The sequence below is a fragment of the Temnothorax curvispinosus genome, unplaced genomic scaffold (genome assembly GCF_003070985.1).
Source record: "Temnothorax curvispinosus isolate PA1 unplaced genomic scaffold, ASM307098v1 QBEX01000304.1, whole genome shotgun sequence".
In the NCBI taxonomy this organism is placed as follows: Eukaryota; Metazoa; Arthropoda; class Insecta; order Hymenoptera; family Formicidae; genus Temnothorax; species Temnothorax curvispinosus.
In genome coordinates this window covers 68,890-85,259 of record NW_020210084.1, presented here as the reverse complement: position 1 = coordinate 85,259, position 16,370 = coordinate 68,890, and the positions used below count along the sequence as shown (strand labels likewise).

The following is a 16,370-nucleotide window of genomic DNA, read 5'->3' as shown; positions in this document are numbered from 1 at the left end:
ATGGCATATCTTGTTCTTATAAGAAGCATCTTATTAGCATAAAAAAATGACATTGAAGTGAATATACAAGGTTTAGTTTAACTTAATTTTTTTAATTTTACCTCAAAAATTTAATTTTTGTATACAACTTTTTAATTGTTATTAATTATTTTATTACATATATTTACCATTATTTATTTAATTACATTAAAATATTTGCAATAGATTTTTGATAAAATTTTTTATCTTGCCTATCTCTTTTATTTTGTAATTATTAATCTTTATATATAATTAAAATAACTTAATAATTTCTTAATTATTTTTTAAATCAATTATATATTTATATTTTAATGTTATATTCGATTAGTATATCAGATTTGTCCTTTTTCGAAGAAACAAAATATACTTGTCTCACTTTAGCTTATTGCTAGAGTGCACCGTTCAGATAGTTCTTCGAAAAAGAACAAACCTCGCGCTCGCGTCGCGCGGCGCAAGCGCGGCGTGGCGCGCGCAACTTCACTGCGTACGACGGCCGACGGCGCGAGAGGCGCGACGGCGCCATTGGCGTGGCGCCCATCGAGTCCGCCGTCTAGTCGATCGCGCTACCTCCGCGACGCCCGTCTTGCTCCGATTCGAAGTTCTCGGCTCCAGGCAGCGCGAGATCGCCATTTTATGTGTTTGGCACTGTCACGGGACGGGTGACACGGGTGCGTGCGTGCGTGCGTGCGTGCATGCGTGCGGTGCGGTGCGGTGCGGTGCGGTACGGTGCGGTGCGGTGCGTACGTGGTACTACACCCCGGGGCTGAAGGAGTCGAGGAGGAGTGCGCGTCCGCGTCCGCGTCCGTCGTCCGTCTCACGGCGGTTGCCCCGCGGCGTATCCCCCCCGAGTTGCGGAGTTGGTGCGGCGCGGCGGTTTTAGCGCGTCCGCTAAAAACATGTTGCCCGAACAACGGCCCGGCCCGGACGCGTACAAGTAACGCACGGTGGCGGCCATCGGCCCAATCGCGGCGACAGCGCTCGCGATTCGAGCGGGGTGTCGGTCGCGGTGCGAGGTGGCACACACGACACGACGCGGCCTATCGAGATGGTGTAGTGTAGCGCGCGCGCAAGGCGGGCCCCTGCGTGAGCGCGAGAGAAAGAGTGTGTTTTCGTCCTCGCCGTCATCTCCGCCGTCATCGCCGTCGTCTTCGTCGTCTTCGTAGTTCGGGAGTAGAGTGCACCTGCGGATCGCGACTCGTCTCCCGCCCTTCGTCGCTCCCGTTGCATCGTCGTCCTACTCTGTCGTCCTCGTCGCCGACGACCGTCTCGACGATCACTGTGCCATCGTCATCGACCTCGTCGTTGTCGTCGTCGACGTCGTCGCCGTCGCCGTCGCCGTCGTCGTCGTCGTCGCCGTCGCCGTCGTCGTCGTCGTCGTCGTCGTCGGCGGACGTCGCGAGACGCCCGACGTCGTCATCGAGACGGATTTCACCGATTACCCTGGATTACTCGCGACACGACGCCTCCTGGCCATCAGTTACGATGACTACGGTGCGCACCATACCCTCGGACAAGGTAAGTCCCCTCCCACCCTCTCCCGCGCCCTATCATATATTTATCTACGATATCGGGGGTGCATTTATACGTCGATCTATCTCTCTCCTCTCCTCGTTACGCGTCTCTTGTCATCAGCTTGTCTCACGTCTACCGCACCCTCCCGGCACTCCCCCTACCCCTCCCTCCCTCTCCCCCTCGTCGTCCTGCGTCGTCCTCGCGAAGGACGGAGGAGAGAATCCTCCTTCCTCGCCACCTTCAGCCTCTCCTACGCCTCCCCCGCAACCACCGCCTCCTCTTACTTCTGCATTTCCTCCTGCTCGCCGCCGCCACCTCCTCCGCGCCCTCCGCCTCCTCCCTTCGCATACTCCCGAGCAAAGCCTTTTGCGCCATGACGTCGGGAAACTGTGAGATATACGTCGAACGTGACACTAGGCGCATCTGCCCGCTGCCTCTCCGCGAGAATTTTGCGGTCGACAGGATTTTTCCGGAGTATGGACGATATAAATGTCCGCGTGGGATATGCCTGCTGCGGCGTGTCGCGACTCGAGGGTGGGAAATGAAAATAAGCTGGAATAATAGAAAGCGGCAGCAGAGAGATCGTGCAATGTATTTGACCTTTTTGTTTGCGGAATTAATTAAACGAACAATTGATTGTTTTACAACTTGCGTAAACCGGACAGACGCTCGCGCTCGTGTTATTAACGCTCGTTAAATACGCTTGCCTTGACACTAGAACGACCAAAAACGCTTCGCGGATGATAAAAGAAAAGGAGGGAGGGAGAGAGAGAGAGAGAGAAAACAGAACTGGAGGAAGGAAATGAGATAAGGTGCGAAAATACGAGAAACGTTAAACGCTTTGACACTTTTACTCCCGAGCCAGACGAGATATCGACTGCTCTAATTTAGAAATATTGGATGAATGCCTCCCTTGTCTGTTTATCTCCATTGTCGTGTAGAAGACAATGTGTTTTGACGGATGATAAAGTCAGTCGGCATGTTACTTGTATGCGAATTTGTTCCTCCCCCCCTCCCTTCCGTATATTCGAGTTTCTTTTTTCTCGTTCGCTGTTTAGCGCGCATGTGAGAGAGTGAAAGAGAAAGGAAGAGTCGAAGAGAGAAATTCTCCGTCTTTATTTCACGTTGGCATTGATCTCCATTTATAGACGGATGAAACTCCGAATCGGCCGGCCACCACTTATAATAGGCGCTAAACGCAACGCTAAACGCATCGTGGACCTTGGTGTGTCTTTAATGCACGCTCCGTTTCGTAACGAAGCACGGCCTACGTTCCGTGCCGCAGTTGTCATTACGTTGTGTTTTTCTCCCCGTCTTCTCTGTTTCTCTCTCTCTCTCACTCGCATCGCTCGCGTATCATCGTGCATTTAACGCGAGTGATTAAGTATAATTCTGAGTCTCATTTTTCTGTCACGCCACTCGCGCTTGTCGCGCTCGTTATTCTCGCGTAATGAGACATTACTTAGCCGCTGGATGTGAAACGCGAAATATCGCGTATCGCTAAACGCAGGAGAACCAAATCGTCGGAATTCGGAATTTCCCGTCTCTCGACATGGCAAGATCTATCGCGTTGTCATCGTTAAATCATGAATCATTCGCTCGTTTTCGATGGTAAATCCAAGTCTCGAAAGAAATGCAGGACATACTTAATTGTTCGAACGGCAAAGTTAACGCTGCGGTCGAGCAAATTTTATAAATTTTACATAATGTGAAGTAGCGCACCTTGCTGTCAATTAAGACAATCGACTGAAATACTTCATCAATGAGTCACGATAGTCACGGAGTCATTCCTAGAAAAAGATTAAATGAGCGTATAAGTAGAATTTACGTATTCGGGACTAAAAAACGCTCGTTTGCGTATCAATAAACGACTTCGAGGTATGAATTTCTTGCAAAAAAGATCTAAGAAAAACACAATGCGCGTCTTCGCATCGAGATGTGATATTTCAATCTTGATAACGCGAAAAAAAGCTATTAATTTGCGTGGAAAATAACGATTGACTTTAATCTTTGATCGATCAACTTGTGGATTTATCCACTCAGACCTGTATATCTTGTTATATACGTAATACAATAATTATTTTTTATCTGTTATTATTATATTATATATAACAAAAATCAATTCCGTATATAAATTTGAAACGTAATCGAACTTTTTGCGAGAATTGTAAAAAATAATACATAATATTATTTTAAATTTTGTTAAAATCGCTTAAAGAGCACGAAATTGATAACATTATTTATTCGAAATCTATATAAATTAAATTAAAACCGCGATTTAAAACTTAAAGATAAAAAGCGGCTGTTATTTTCCGAATCATTTTCGATACTTTCCGATGTATCGCGTGTTTATAGGCGAGTTCGATCGCAGTCCTGTCAATCGCTCATTGCACCGCTATTTTTTCGCATCGCGTTTTTCCACGGAAAATTGCGAAGAAACGGCGATTGGCGTCGTGACGTCTCAAAAGGAAAGTCGAGCCCCCGGATTTCACTCCATTATCATACTTTCAGAAATTAATATTTCCATCTTGATTCTTGCGTTAGCCTGCTGCTGCTGATTACGGACTTGAGAGATTCCACCGCGGATAACAATGCTCCTTCGCGCATCAATTTCGCGTCTCATCGTGCTCGCGTGTCGGTGGACGACGTCTTAATGTAATATTCAGGAATTAAAGGCTTTACTCTCCTCTTCACTCTAGATATCTCGATGTAATTAAAGTGTCGGATGGATTTTTCATAAGGCCTTAAAGTCCATCTTGAGTGACTTCGTAATAATAACGTCGCGTTTACGTCCTCGAGCTTGTTAAATCTAAATGCCCATCTAATATATTAAGACCGAATTTCCAAATATCACGTATCTACATTTCATTGCAGACCGAGCTTATACAAATTTAAAATTACTTTGGCATTTAAGATAGAAATTATTGGTTGCTCCATTTTCTTTCCAACTTAATTAACTGTTTATCAGTTTAAAAATATACGTACTTAATACAACTAAAGTGAACTTTACAATATGTAATAATTTTGAAATCTAATCTCTTTTAAGTTCCATGTAAATAATACGTATAATCCATATTTATTGTAATATTTAACAACATTTTGAATTAAAGTTAAGTAAAGTGTATCTTAGGATTATACTTATAAAAGATACCGTCAAGTTTTATTCTCTGACAATGTATTCGTGAAGCATATACATATATGTTGAAATGTCTAGCGCAGTTTAGAAGAGAGAATAAGTAACGTAAGTATTTTATTACAGTATGAAATCTCTTTTCCTTTCTTTCGCGAAACTTTCGCGCAGAAAGAAAAGTAGGTACATTAGATGAAAAGTAAAATTCAACTGAAAAATTTACGAAATTCAGATTTATTGTTATCGATCGTTCTTTTCTTCGTACACGTCGAGTTTTCAGTATACTACTAACATAAAACTTTCGGAGTAATGTTTTGACCCGCAATGTTTTGGTCGCGAGACCGTTACGCGCATTGTTCCGCGGCGCCGCGACAGACCCCTGCATTAACGACGAAATTTATCAGTCACGCACATAATGTGCTAGAAATAATAATGCGTTCTTATCCGTGTCGAATTAGGCTAGCCTCGGGGCGGCTTTTCGCGCGAGGAGAGCCTAGAGACGAGAGACGATCATCTCTTTTCCCTTCAGCGTTTCACGGCCGTTTCGTGCGTCTGTCGGGCTTTATACACCGTTGCTTATCATCGTGCGCAATTATACGCGCCGCGTGCAACAAAGGAGCGTGGCTAGTGCGCGCAACCTCCTTACGCGTTTGACTCTTAAACCGAGACAACTGCGAAAGTGCTTATAATTAAAAAAGATACAGCTCCCGCGATGTTTCTCCATTTCCCTTGGATTGCGTTACAAATAGATATATATACGATAAATAAACGTGTGGAAATTAGACTCTCTTGGACCGAGAAATTTCTTTGATGTGGATAAATCCCCGCCATAAACATTTTACCATATTTACCTAACCGTTTCTCGTGTTCCGGGGAGACTCGAGCAACCAGCTGTGCACGTTGAGCAAACATGTGTGTGCAATAAATTCTCATATATTGCAGTTACCGAGTTATCATTTTGGCATAAAGTTTTTAGCTCTTTATAGAATTGCGCGAAATATAAAGTAAGCGTTTAATTAAATTTCTCTCACGAGATCTTTCGTCTTTCGAAAGAACGAGAATATAAGACCTATTTCTAATTTTAACGAACAATGGTATATGGAGAGAAAAAAAAATTGATTATCGTTTTTTTTTTTTTTTTGTAATATGTCGTTCGAAGTATGCGCTCCTTTTGCCGACGTGTATAAAGACCGCCTCTGCATCGTGCAGATGCATGCAGGTTTCTTCGACCTGTGTTTTCCCGCCCAAGTATATGTATATCGTGCGTTATTACTTTCGTGGGAAGTTGGCGCAATGACGGCGCAATATTACTCTCGGGAGGATACTTAACATTGCAAATTAAAGGGCCCGAGCAAACGCGAGTTTCGAGAATGTATAAATAAATAACGAGAGATCTCTCTCTCCGTCTGCACTGGTCTGCACTTTCTTTATACACTTCCTACATTCGAAAGGAAACAAATGCGTATACTCGCTTAATGTAATTACACTTCATTACAATAATAATTCGACGGTTAAACAGAGAAAGAGAACGGAAAAATTGTAGGAAAGTATAGAAAGCGGGGCTAGGAAGAGCGGATCTCTTTATTTTCCCCAACTTGGCGGTCTTTAATTTGATTTAACTCTTTTAGCCGCGCGTGAAAATTATTCGATTATGAAAATAATGGCACGCCGATAAATTTTGCCGAGAGGCAAAACCGACTGCAGGAAATCCATCTAAGAAAACCCATGAATCTGAAAGATATTTTTCTAATAAAGGTGAATAATAATCCGCTTCGTATAATTCAGCGACTGTGCCGCATTTTTGAGATAAAAAAAGGAACGTTGAAAATTATAGATCGACTTTAATCTTTTGAAAAATGCACTATTGCAACAATGCGGGCATCCGGCGGCGGCGTATACGTAGAATCGGAGCGGATCGTTCGCGTGATATCTGGTGACGTTGAGTCGGCGCCTTTTATTTTATTTCCCCGGAAGCGCGGAAAAAAGCGAGCGCGTGAGTCACGTCCGGCCAGAAATCTTTTCGCGCAAATTTTATTATTCAAGGCGAACGCGCGCGCAATGTATATCGGCTTTTGTTCGCGGCCAAGGCTAATATCGGTCGGCATGATCGCGTACTTAATACGAAGAAAAAAGAAGACACGAAACGGTGGACATTGCAAGTCTCTATTTCCGCGCGAATGACTTGCGCCGATTTTGGCTTGCGCTCTCATCGTGTGTTTACCGCTATAATATTCGAGTAACGTACAACTCGTAATTATAATTTACACTCTATTTCCTGGGTATTCCCCAGTGTTCAGATATCGTCTCGGGCCGACTATAAGAACGAGAAAAAAAATTCTTATCGTCTTAAATACATATTTCATCGAGTGCCGCTTGTAAAGCTTCCCTAAATTTTAATTAAAAATTTTAATTAATTATCGAATTCTCTTTTATAGGCTCAATTTTAATAACGAAAACATGGAATCTGACAACAATTTTTGAATTTTAAATCTTGACAAATCTTGTTCTCAAAGGTTGTTTAAAAAATGATATTTATTACACATATATACATAATCAATTCTAAATAAAATAAGTATGTCATATTTTATTTTTGTTTATCTTGTGTGAAAAAATTATGGCAACCATTCGAGACTTGACCTTTTAACATGTGATATGACATATTAACATGGAAGATAATTCCTATACGAGATATCTTACGAAATATCCTAAAATAATTCGTTAAAATTAATTGAGCGATCTATAAATAATTTGATCTCGCGTACGAATGATAGTTACATCAGTACTAAAGACAAGTTATTCATAATTAATTATTTTTTTGCTCATTATAATCGCACGTTTCAGTCAAAAGGTCTTATTAAAAAAGTTATTGGCAAATTGGTACGATGCACGTAGAATAATCTCGTATGTAACAAATTCTCCATGCATTCCTCCGCAACGTCCGTTTCATAAAATGCACGCCAGCATTTTCCGCCCGGATTTCATAGATTGTCGATCGAGCACGTGCGTTCGATTTCAAAGGAGGACGGCGCAGGTGCGCGGTTTGTATTAGTATAGTTTCCTGTTTCGCGACGCAAAGAATTTTTACAACTTGCGTATGAATGAAAATGAAACCGTAATATAGCTCGCGCTTCCGTTAACTTCGCCATGTTCGGGATATCCCGCGGACTTGCATCGGCATCGCGTTTCGCGATAAATAACTAAAAACTATTTTTGCATCGTCGAGTAAACGTATATGCGTGCGTATGTATGTCGTAGCGAGAACGATGGATGTTGGAGGTATACATGTAAATGTTCTGTAAACGGGGTGATGATGGGCACGCGCGCGCGCGTGTGTTTGTCAGAGAGAGAGAAACGGAGAACGCGATGAGATTCTGTGTATTTCACGGTAACCGCGTTAAACAAACATCGACGAGGAGCTACATGCCGAGTGATTGCGTCGGGATCACTACAGCTGTCGCAATTGCGCGCGCCCGATTGGCCGTCCCATTGCGATCTACTTTACACACGATGAGCAGGTGCCGGCAGTCGGCGACTTGTCCGCAAATAATTCGCGCCGCGATATCTCCGGGACATATCGCCGAATGCGGTAATTGCGGTAGCTCGAGGTTCTATAACCGTAAAGCGAGCGAGCGGTTTTGATAAAGAAGACACGGTCTCTGAAAAGACACGAACTAAATATTCAAACGAGACGTATATAGTCTGGAATTGTTTTGTAGGAATGTTGAAATAGAAATGCAGTATTGATTAAAAAATTCTAACCCGAAATATTCTATAATATATCGGTTTTATTTCAAATAACAAGATTGTATTTGTAACAGCGAATTTTATAAATAATTAATAGATGTATGTACATTTTTCGAGCTTCCAAGCGGGATTTGATTACTATCCACGTTCACATTTTATTTGTCTAGATTCTTTTTTTAACTTGTCATTAAAACTTCATCGCCTGACAGGATCTCTCCAAAATTTTTGTCCATTGAGATTTCTATAAAAATTTCATAGAATTAATCGGATAAAATGGGAATAGCGTGTGTTGCAGAAATAAAAATCTGAAAAAATCTTCTACTTAACGACAATAAAATTCTATACTTGACTGTAAATAAAGTTCTGTACTTGCTTTAAGCGTGTTACACCATGCGACAAAATGACAGAATTCTGCATTTAAATTTTGAATGAGCCAGTCATCATCGGCAGTGAATTAAACGCAATTGCTTATCGCGAACGCAAGGAGACACGATTGCAAATTGGAGTTCAATTCACTGAAGACTGTAACGCGGATGAGATCGGACAATGTGCAAGTTATCTTATCGCTGATCCGGGGAGAACGGACGTGTGAGAAAAAAGGTGTGACGGAGAAAGGAACGGAGGCGGACAAAGACTTTCGATATCGCGTCAGAGCACTGCAGTCTAATTGGTTTAAAGCACGGACAAGCTACTGGTAACTCATAACATCAGCACTTTGTTCAATAAAGCCTAACGAAGCAATTTTGTCTTTAAATCGTGCGATATTGCGATATTAAAAATCATTTACGTATGAAACATTAGTTACGAGTGATTTGGTTGCGATAATTCTATTAATTTATTTATTTGAGCCAGCTCTCAAAAATGCTAAATAGAATATAAATTATACAAAGCATATACAGAAAAAGAATGGTTTTGCTGAAATATATGAAAATTAGGCCAGTTACAGACCTGAAAATAATTATGTTAAACTATCAAAATAATTATGCAGGACGCTCAAGCATGATGATAATGCTGCGAAAAGTTTTGACATTCTAGCAACCAGCTTGAGCGTCCAACGTAATTACTTAGATGGCTTAATATAATTATTTTCAGGTCTGTATTTAGCTAAATTTTTTAATACTTCAACAAAACCGTTTTTTTTAATAAATAAATACAAAATAATATACGACACATATATTATTATAATTATATCAGAGAAATCAACGATCACAATCAATGAATCAATAATAATAATTATTATTAATTTTGATTAATTTATTGATTATATTTTTAATTATAAAATCGTGCATTAGTTACACCAAAGAGACAACTTGTTAGTTAATCTCGAAATTCTTTATTAATTTACTTATTATATGAACCGTGCGAACTAAGTGATTTTGCAGTTATCTTTGTGTGCACTATATCTGCTGTAAATCTACCGATCGAAATCGATAGTGATACGTTGTACTTGTGAAAGGCGACGAGATTCGTGACGAGCTGTTGCAAGCCGCCCTCGTTGCAATTTAGCCTCGTCCTAGAATCAAGGATCCGTGGATCCAGTCAGTTTGCAAACGGGGAGGGGAGAAACGGAGGTTTTTCATTTAAACAATTGCAAATAAGGTTACAGTGCAATATTTTTTTACACGTCGCGATATGTGATATTAAATGCATTTTTAGATTATATATATATTTTTTAGAATAATTGTTTAAATAAGAATAAGTATTAAGAAAATTGTAATAATTATAGTAATGTTATTAATTGACTTTGGTCGCGATTATTCGACGTATAAACAATAATGATTATACAAAGTTTAGCTCTTATAAATTATACTCATTAACGAAGAATTTTTAATTCGCAGAAGTCTAATCCTTATCGCTTATAACGATTCAAGATTTCTTACATTTCAAAAATAACACTTTTGTTGTCAGAACTGTGTTGATTAAGAAAACGCTGATAGACATAAGACATAAATATAAGTGGACCTTTGCTTTGAATTTTTTATCGAATCTTATTATCCGAGTTTGCGATAAAACTAGACAGAAAGAGAAATGGAAACCAGATTAAGAGGGCAATAGACTATAAAGGCACTTATAATGTTTCTAATGTGACACGTGACGCATGTACTTGGAATCCGATACAGATACTCCGAAGTTACATGAAATGTTGTATAGTTTGCATTAGCCACCATTTTCACGATGTGTCGTATCAACATAACGATATGCAGGCGACAGTAGAGTTTCGCGCGGAGCTGGAACGATATTTCGGAATATTTCATCCACGACGTTTCTCGATATATCCGTAATAACTACGCATATCTGAAAATATATCAGGTGTGTATTTGTAGTTATATTTGGTGTGTGTATTCTGCTTTTTCGAACGATATTCTATCCTGATGAATATTAAATATCAGTTATATAAGTTAGAAATAATAAAAAAATTTACAGTGGATTTTTACAAAAATATTCTATACCTTAAAATATAGTTGTGCTTGTGTTTTGTATTTATTTCTGGCAAACCGTGAATGAGAAATATAATCTTTTACCTACAAGTAAATGCATTTAGTTGGAGCTAGATAATTTAATTTAATTGATATCTTTACTATGATGTGAAATCATCATCGAAGTTTGTGAAAGACAAAACTTTTTTAAGTTATCTTTTTATGTACCATAGCGTGTCACTAATTCATTATGTATATATTTGTGAGAATATAGTTTAAAATTAGCCAAGATAACGTATCGGAAAAATGTATAGTTTTATTTAAAAATAGTTCTCTTTTAACTACTTCTTGATGGAGACAAAAAATATTTAGGTATATATATATTCATATTTTAAATATGAATATTTGACGTTTAAGACTTGATGAAAGGTCTAGTCGCTTCTTACAAACTAAAGTAAGATACCGTATAAGAATTTTTCACTGACAGACGCATTGTAAATGTTTCAAAAAGAAAATTCAAAGGTCGCGACAGCACGTAATCAAAGAAAAGCGGAAGCAAGAACACGGGTCATAGGGTGACGGGGCGGGAAGAAAGGGAGAAGGAAAAAGCCGCTCACGAAGCATTAACGAAGAAAGCTTTCGAGCGGACGGTTAAGAGTTGGGTGGAATTTATGGCCGCGCCGAATTACCGACGTAAAGCAGCAGCCGCGTAGCGAAAGGAGGAAATCAATTCGAAAGTCCTTCTTCGTTTTTTGCCTGGGAGAAAGAGACAGGCGAGCCGCCGCGCCGGAAGTCGCAAATCTGTCGTCACCTGCAAACCGAACACCAGCGGGGGCACGATCTATCGATAAGACGCGTAATTCTGGAGGAAAAAATGAAGGCGAAAAGAAGAGCGAGAGACGCGCGCCGCTGTGGATCCATTTTTAAAGTTCGCTAACTCCAGAGGCAGCTGGCGAAACGGTCGGTGACATTGTCGGATTTATGTACGGTGTCCCGGACCGTTACCGGATGTTCTTTCAGTTAGATGTGCCAAAGGTTGCTCTGGAAAATGCTCTGGGGACCGTTTTGTTGTCACGAAACGTGAATTTCCGTCAACGCGGCGGAGAACGCAAAGTCAAACAGATTGAAATAAAAAACTTTTCACCGTGTGTATGTATTAATGTTGAAATTTAAAACATATTTTACGCTTGAAAATGTATTAATGTCGGGAGTGGAAAAATTTTAATTTTAACATGTTGCGAGTATATCAAAGTTTTTGGCTGTATGGCTGAGAGAATTTCCAGCAAATAACCAAATCGCGATAACCCGGTGAACAGATAACGAACTGTTTTGCAGTTGATCTCAACTACACTTTGTCTTAACAGCGGACTTAATTTATGACTCCAAACTATCAAGATATATTAACACAATTTACGAAGTTGCCACATGAGAAGTCTCGACAAACTTTTACTGCGCGCAAAACTTGAAAATAACTTATATATCCCATAGAGATTGTTTATAAGATATCATAATGAATACACTGGAAGAGAAAGCTGTCAAAAGCATCTAAATAGAAACCGGAAAAAAATCTGGCGCCGTGTTTATAACGATGGGACACGCACGATATGAACTGGTTTAATTAGGACCATATGCCGATCCCCCCGCGTGATGGTGCCAAAAAAAGCACATTCGGCTGGCGGGGAATTCGGATTCTCGATGAGCCTGTTTTTGCAGCGCTGAACAACAATCTGCCGGATTTTCCCGTGATCGCGGTATCGATCTGCGAATAGGGATCGCGCCAAGCCGAGCGTGAAGATAATCGTTTTGTCCGTTAGACAACCTCTGTCGGTTCCCCCGAGCTATGCATTGGTTGGCACGGAAACCCGTGCCAAAAAGTGGAGGCTAAACTGCACCCTACGGTGGCACAGATTTTCACTGAATCTCTCTCTCTCTCTCTTTCTCTCGCCGCTAATCGATCGCTCTTACGGCCGTTACCCCGTCACGTGGAAAGCGAATTGTTCGACTACTGTCATACGATGACATGTTAACGGTACAGTCGCGTTTTGTACACACTGGTGACTGTAAAGATCCATTAGAGCACGAAGAGTAATGCGACAACAAGGTATATACAATGGAGTACGCGCGGCGGAATTTTCAGAAAAACGCTCGGAATATTCGATTAATCTTCCACGATCCTTGGAAATTAATTTCCGGAAATTATCTCTCAACGAAGCGAATTATTTAAATATTTAGCCACGCAAGAAAAAGGGCTATTCTTGGAAAATTACATTGTTGCGATTATTCGTTGAATTCTCTTAGAAGCAGGTAATAAGGTTTATAGTAACCGAATAGCAGAAGCAATTATAAATAACTAATATAATATAAATAAAAAACGTGAATTCGAATTTGACGAACATGACTTTTCGTTTGAACTTTCATTGGAGAAAGATCGATTTTAAAACGTATTCAGAAATCCAGTATATTAAAATTCGATATGTCAGAAACGTATACCACTGTGCCACTGTCACATCGTAATTGGTATGTCGCAGGAAATCACGGGAGATTCTCTCAGCGGCGAGTGAAAGTGAGGCTGCTGTTAAAGCTTCGTGCAATAACAACTTCGGTGATTCGAGACAATATCGTGTTCAGACGGATTACGTTCAGTTGCATCCGCGCACATAAATTATCCCGCACTCGTTGCACTCGCGATATGAGAATAAGGAAGTTATTCTTTCACTTTTCCCACATCCGCGCGGTTTCTTACCACATAAATTACGCCGTAAGAAAACAATTCTTCCATGTTTGAATGCGTTCGCTCGCATCGCGCGATAATTGCCGCCCGTTCGCGTGAAATCATATTAATTGTTATACCCAGCGGCTTTCATGTGAGGATAAGAACGTGTAATCTTTCTCGTATATTGTGCGACATATAAATACCTAACGCCCAAAAACCTAAAAATTTATTTTATATTAGGTGTTTTAGAGAATAGCACAGGACAGGTGGATCGTGTCTATGATTTGTGAGATTTACTTCAAATAAGAAAATGTAAAATTTATAGATTATGCATTTTTCGTCTGCCATTGTCCATATATGTTATTTCCTAGTATTAATGTAATCTACGTAAACATATACGAAACGGGATTTTTTCGAGAAAGACTCAAGTTCGTCCATAAAAATAACAAATAATTACTTTTTACTTGTTAGAAATAAATACTCTACATGCCAATTCAGATATTAACAAATATTATATGCGATTATTACATGCAAGAAATGCTACATATGAGAATTTTAATAATTACTAAATTTTTTTATTGTCATGTACTTTCCTAGATTCTCGAGACAAATTGTAGGTACTGCATTTTTATCGAACACATTATTACAACGAAATCTCGTTACAACCTTTTCTGAATTTTTTTCAGATGAACTATATAAATCTTTTCACGTTAACCCTAATGGAAGGCGGGAAGGAAGAGAATTCGTCACTGTCGGAAATGACGTTTTCTCTCCTTTCTTCTTCCCCCTCGACAAGGTATCATCGCATATCGAACATCAAATCCACCCACGTTTCGTTTACTCTAGTTTTGCTGAAATAGCGTACTTTTCTTCATCGATCATTCTTGCATTTTGCTCCCTCTTCTCCTCTCGTCTACAAGACCAGAGGTCGAGGTTAACCTGCCGATCGTCCTCAAATTACTCCGACTTTTATCGTTTTGGCGACCTCGTAGCCAGCAACAAATTTAAAGAGTCCTTAATATCCTAAATATAATAAGAGGCTTTTCGGGGAATATCTTCGGTGAATATCAAACAATATATAGAAATTTTATTTTAAGATTGTTATTTCTTATGTTCTATTAAATAAAGAAAATTAGATACTAATATAATATACTTGCTTATACTTTATTGATTTCAAAGACTGAAACTTAATTTTTTAAGAAGATTCTGGTATGTGTCAATATTCTTTTTTCGTTCCATAGTGTCTTTATTCTTTTATATTTGATGGCTTTTTTCTGGGACAATTACAACTGCTTTCTTTTATTTATAAGTTAAAGTCATAAATTAAAAAATAAATTATAATTTAATAGACAAAAATTCTCGGATCAGTTCGACACTCCGCGCATTTAGCTATTTCTGATTTCACATTGCGATTTCACGGCTTCTCGCGTTTCCTCATATCGTTTATTATCCAGCTTAGTATGGTTTTCAAAAAGAAGTATTTTTATACCGGTGCAGCGGTGATCTCCTTCGCCTCGTCACCCTTTCCGACGAAAAATTTGCAGTTTTAGTCTCGTCTAGCGATGACGTAAGCGCCGTCGTAATTCGCGGCCGCGCGCGATGACGTACGGATTTCCTGATGGTCGTCGGTGCTTTTGTGACGCGCGTGGCGGAAATCGATATCTAGCACGAGGAGTGCTTAGTTGGTCGCGATTTCCCACGACACGCGATATACCTTGATCGATAAAAGGTTAGGATTGCGTTCGAAATTTGTGGCAAATAAAAATAACGGTAATTTTTTGAGTATAATTTTATTAACAAAGACGAATACGCCAAACGCCGGAAATTACATCTCCAGTCATAAATTTTACATTAAACCATAAAGGATAAATTGCACAAATATTTTTCTTGGAAAGTGCGTTAAATATTAAATTGGCGTGCCTGATAATAATTGCATTCCTTTTTGGCGACGTTATACATAAATAAGCAAACAAGAACGATTGCCTTTGAAAGGATATGTGATGCATGGAAATAGTTTAGGAAAGAGTAAAATTTAATGAACCGCGATGCATTATTTTAGCGCTCTCGGAAGCGCGATATTATTTTCATGCGATTCGACCGATGCGATGCGGGGTATAAGGGGAGATGCAGCGTCATCACAACCGCGAGAACGATACAGCGGTTGATTTTAATAGTCGCAACCGCTGCAATTTTTTCGCACATTTATATGCCGTGTGTCTTTTAGTATCCGTTAGTGATCAAACGGTCCTATGCTATGTGGAGCACGAGCGCGAGTTTATAGCCACCCTGTATATAACGGTGGCGTCGGGCATGAGTCACATCCGACGCAGCCCTCTCTCGTATTATCTTCTTTCATCTTGCTTCTCCTTCACTTTCCTTAGAGCTCTTATAACTCGCTATTGCCTCCATTTCTCTCATCTTTTCTCATTTCGGTGCTTTCACTCTCTCTTGCTCTTTCTCCTTCTTTCCATCCCGTCTCCTCTCTCTCTCTCTTTTCTCTTCGTTATTTTCTTTCAGTTTTCTCTATTTAATTTTATTTTTTACGTTAACGCATTCATATTTTTTGCAGAACTTATCTTCTTAAAACTAAAATATTTTAGAAATTATTCTTGCCCAACATAAGTTATTTATGAGTAATTTTATTTTTATTATTGCAAGACCGTTTTTAAATAGTATATCATTAATTTATGAATACCTGAAATTGACACAATTTTGGACAAATATTTTCTTCGTTGTGCCAACCTCCGTTTGGCAACAGTCGGAATCAAGGAAGGGATTTATGTAACTTAAAGTTCCTAACGAGAATGCCAAATAATTTTTTAAATCAGAAATACAT

The 16,370-nt window shown here is 39.7% G+C and overlaps 1 protein-coding gene across 1 annotated transcript in view; it reads left to right on the top strand.

Annotated features, from left to right (window-relative positions):
- Window positions 1–564: 564 nt before the first annotated feature.
- LOC112452523 (ubiquitin-like protein 3) overlaps window positions 565–16,370 on the top strand; it is a 40,850-nt gene continuing 25,044 nt past the window's right edge. The window contains exon 1 of the mRNA XM_025012802.1: window positions 565–1,533. Within this exon, the coding sequence (XP_024868570.1) occupies window positions 1,501–1,533 (33 nt within the window). The 5' untranslated portion in view covers window positions 565–1,500. The remainder of the gene's footprint in view (window positions 1,534–16,370) is intronic.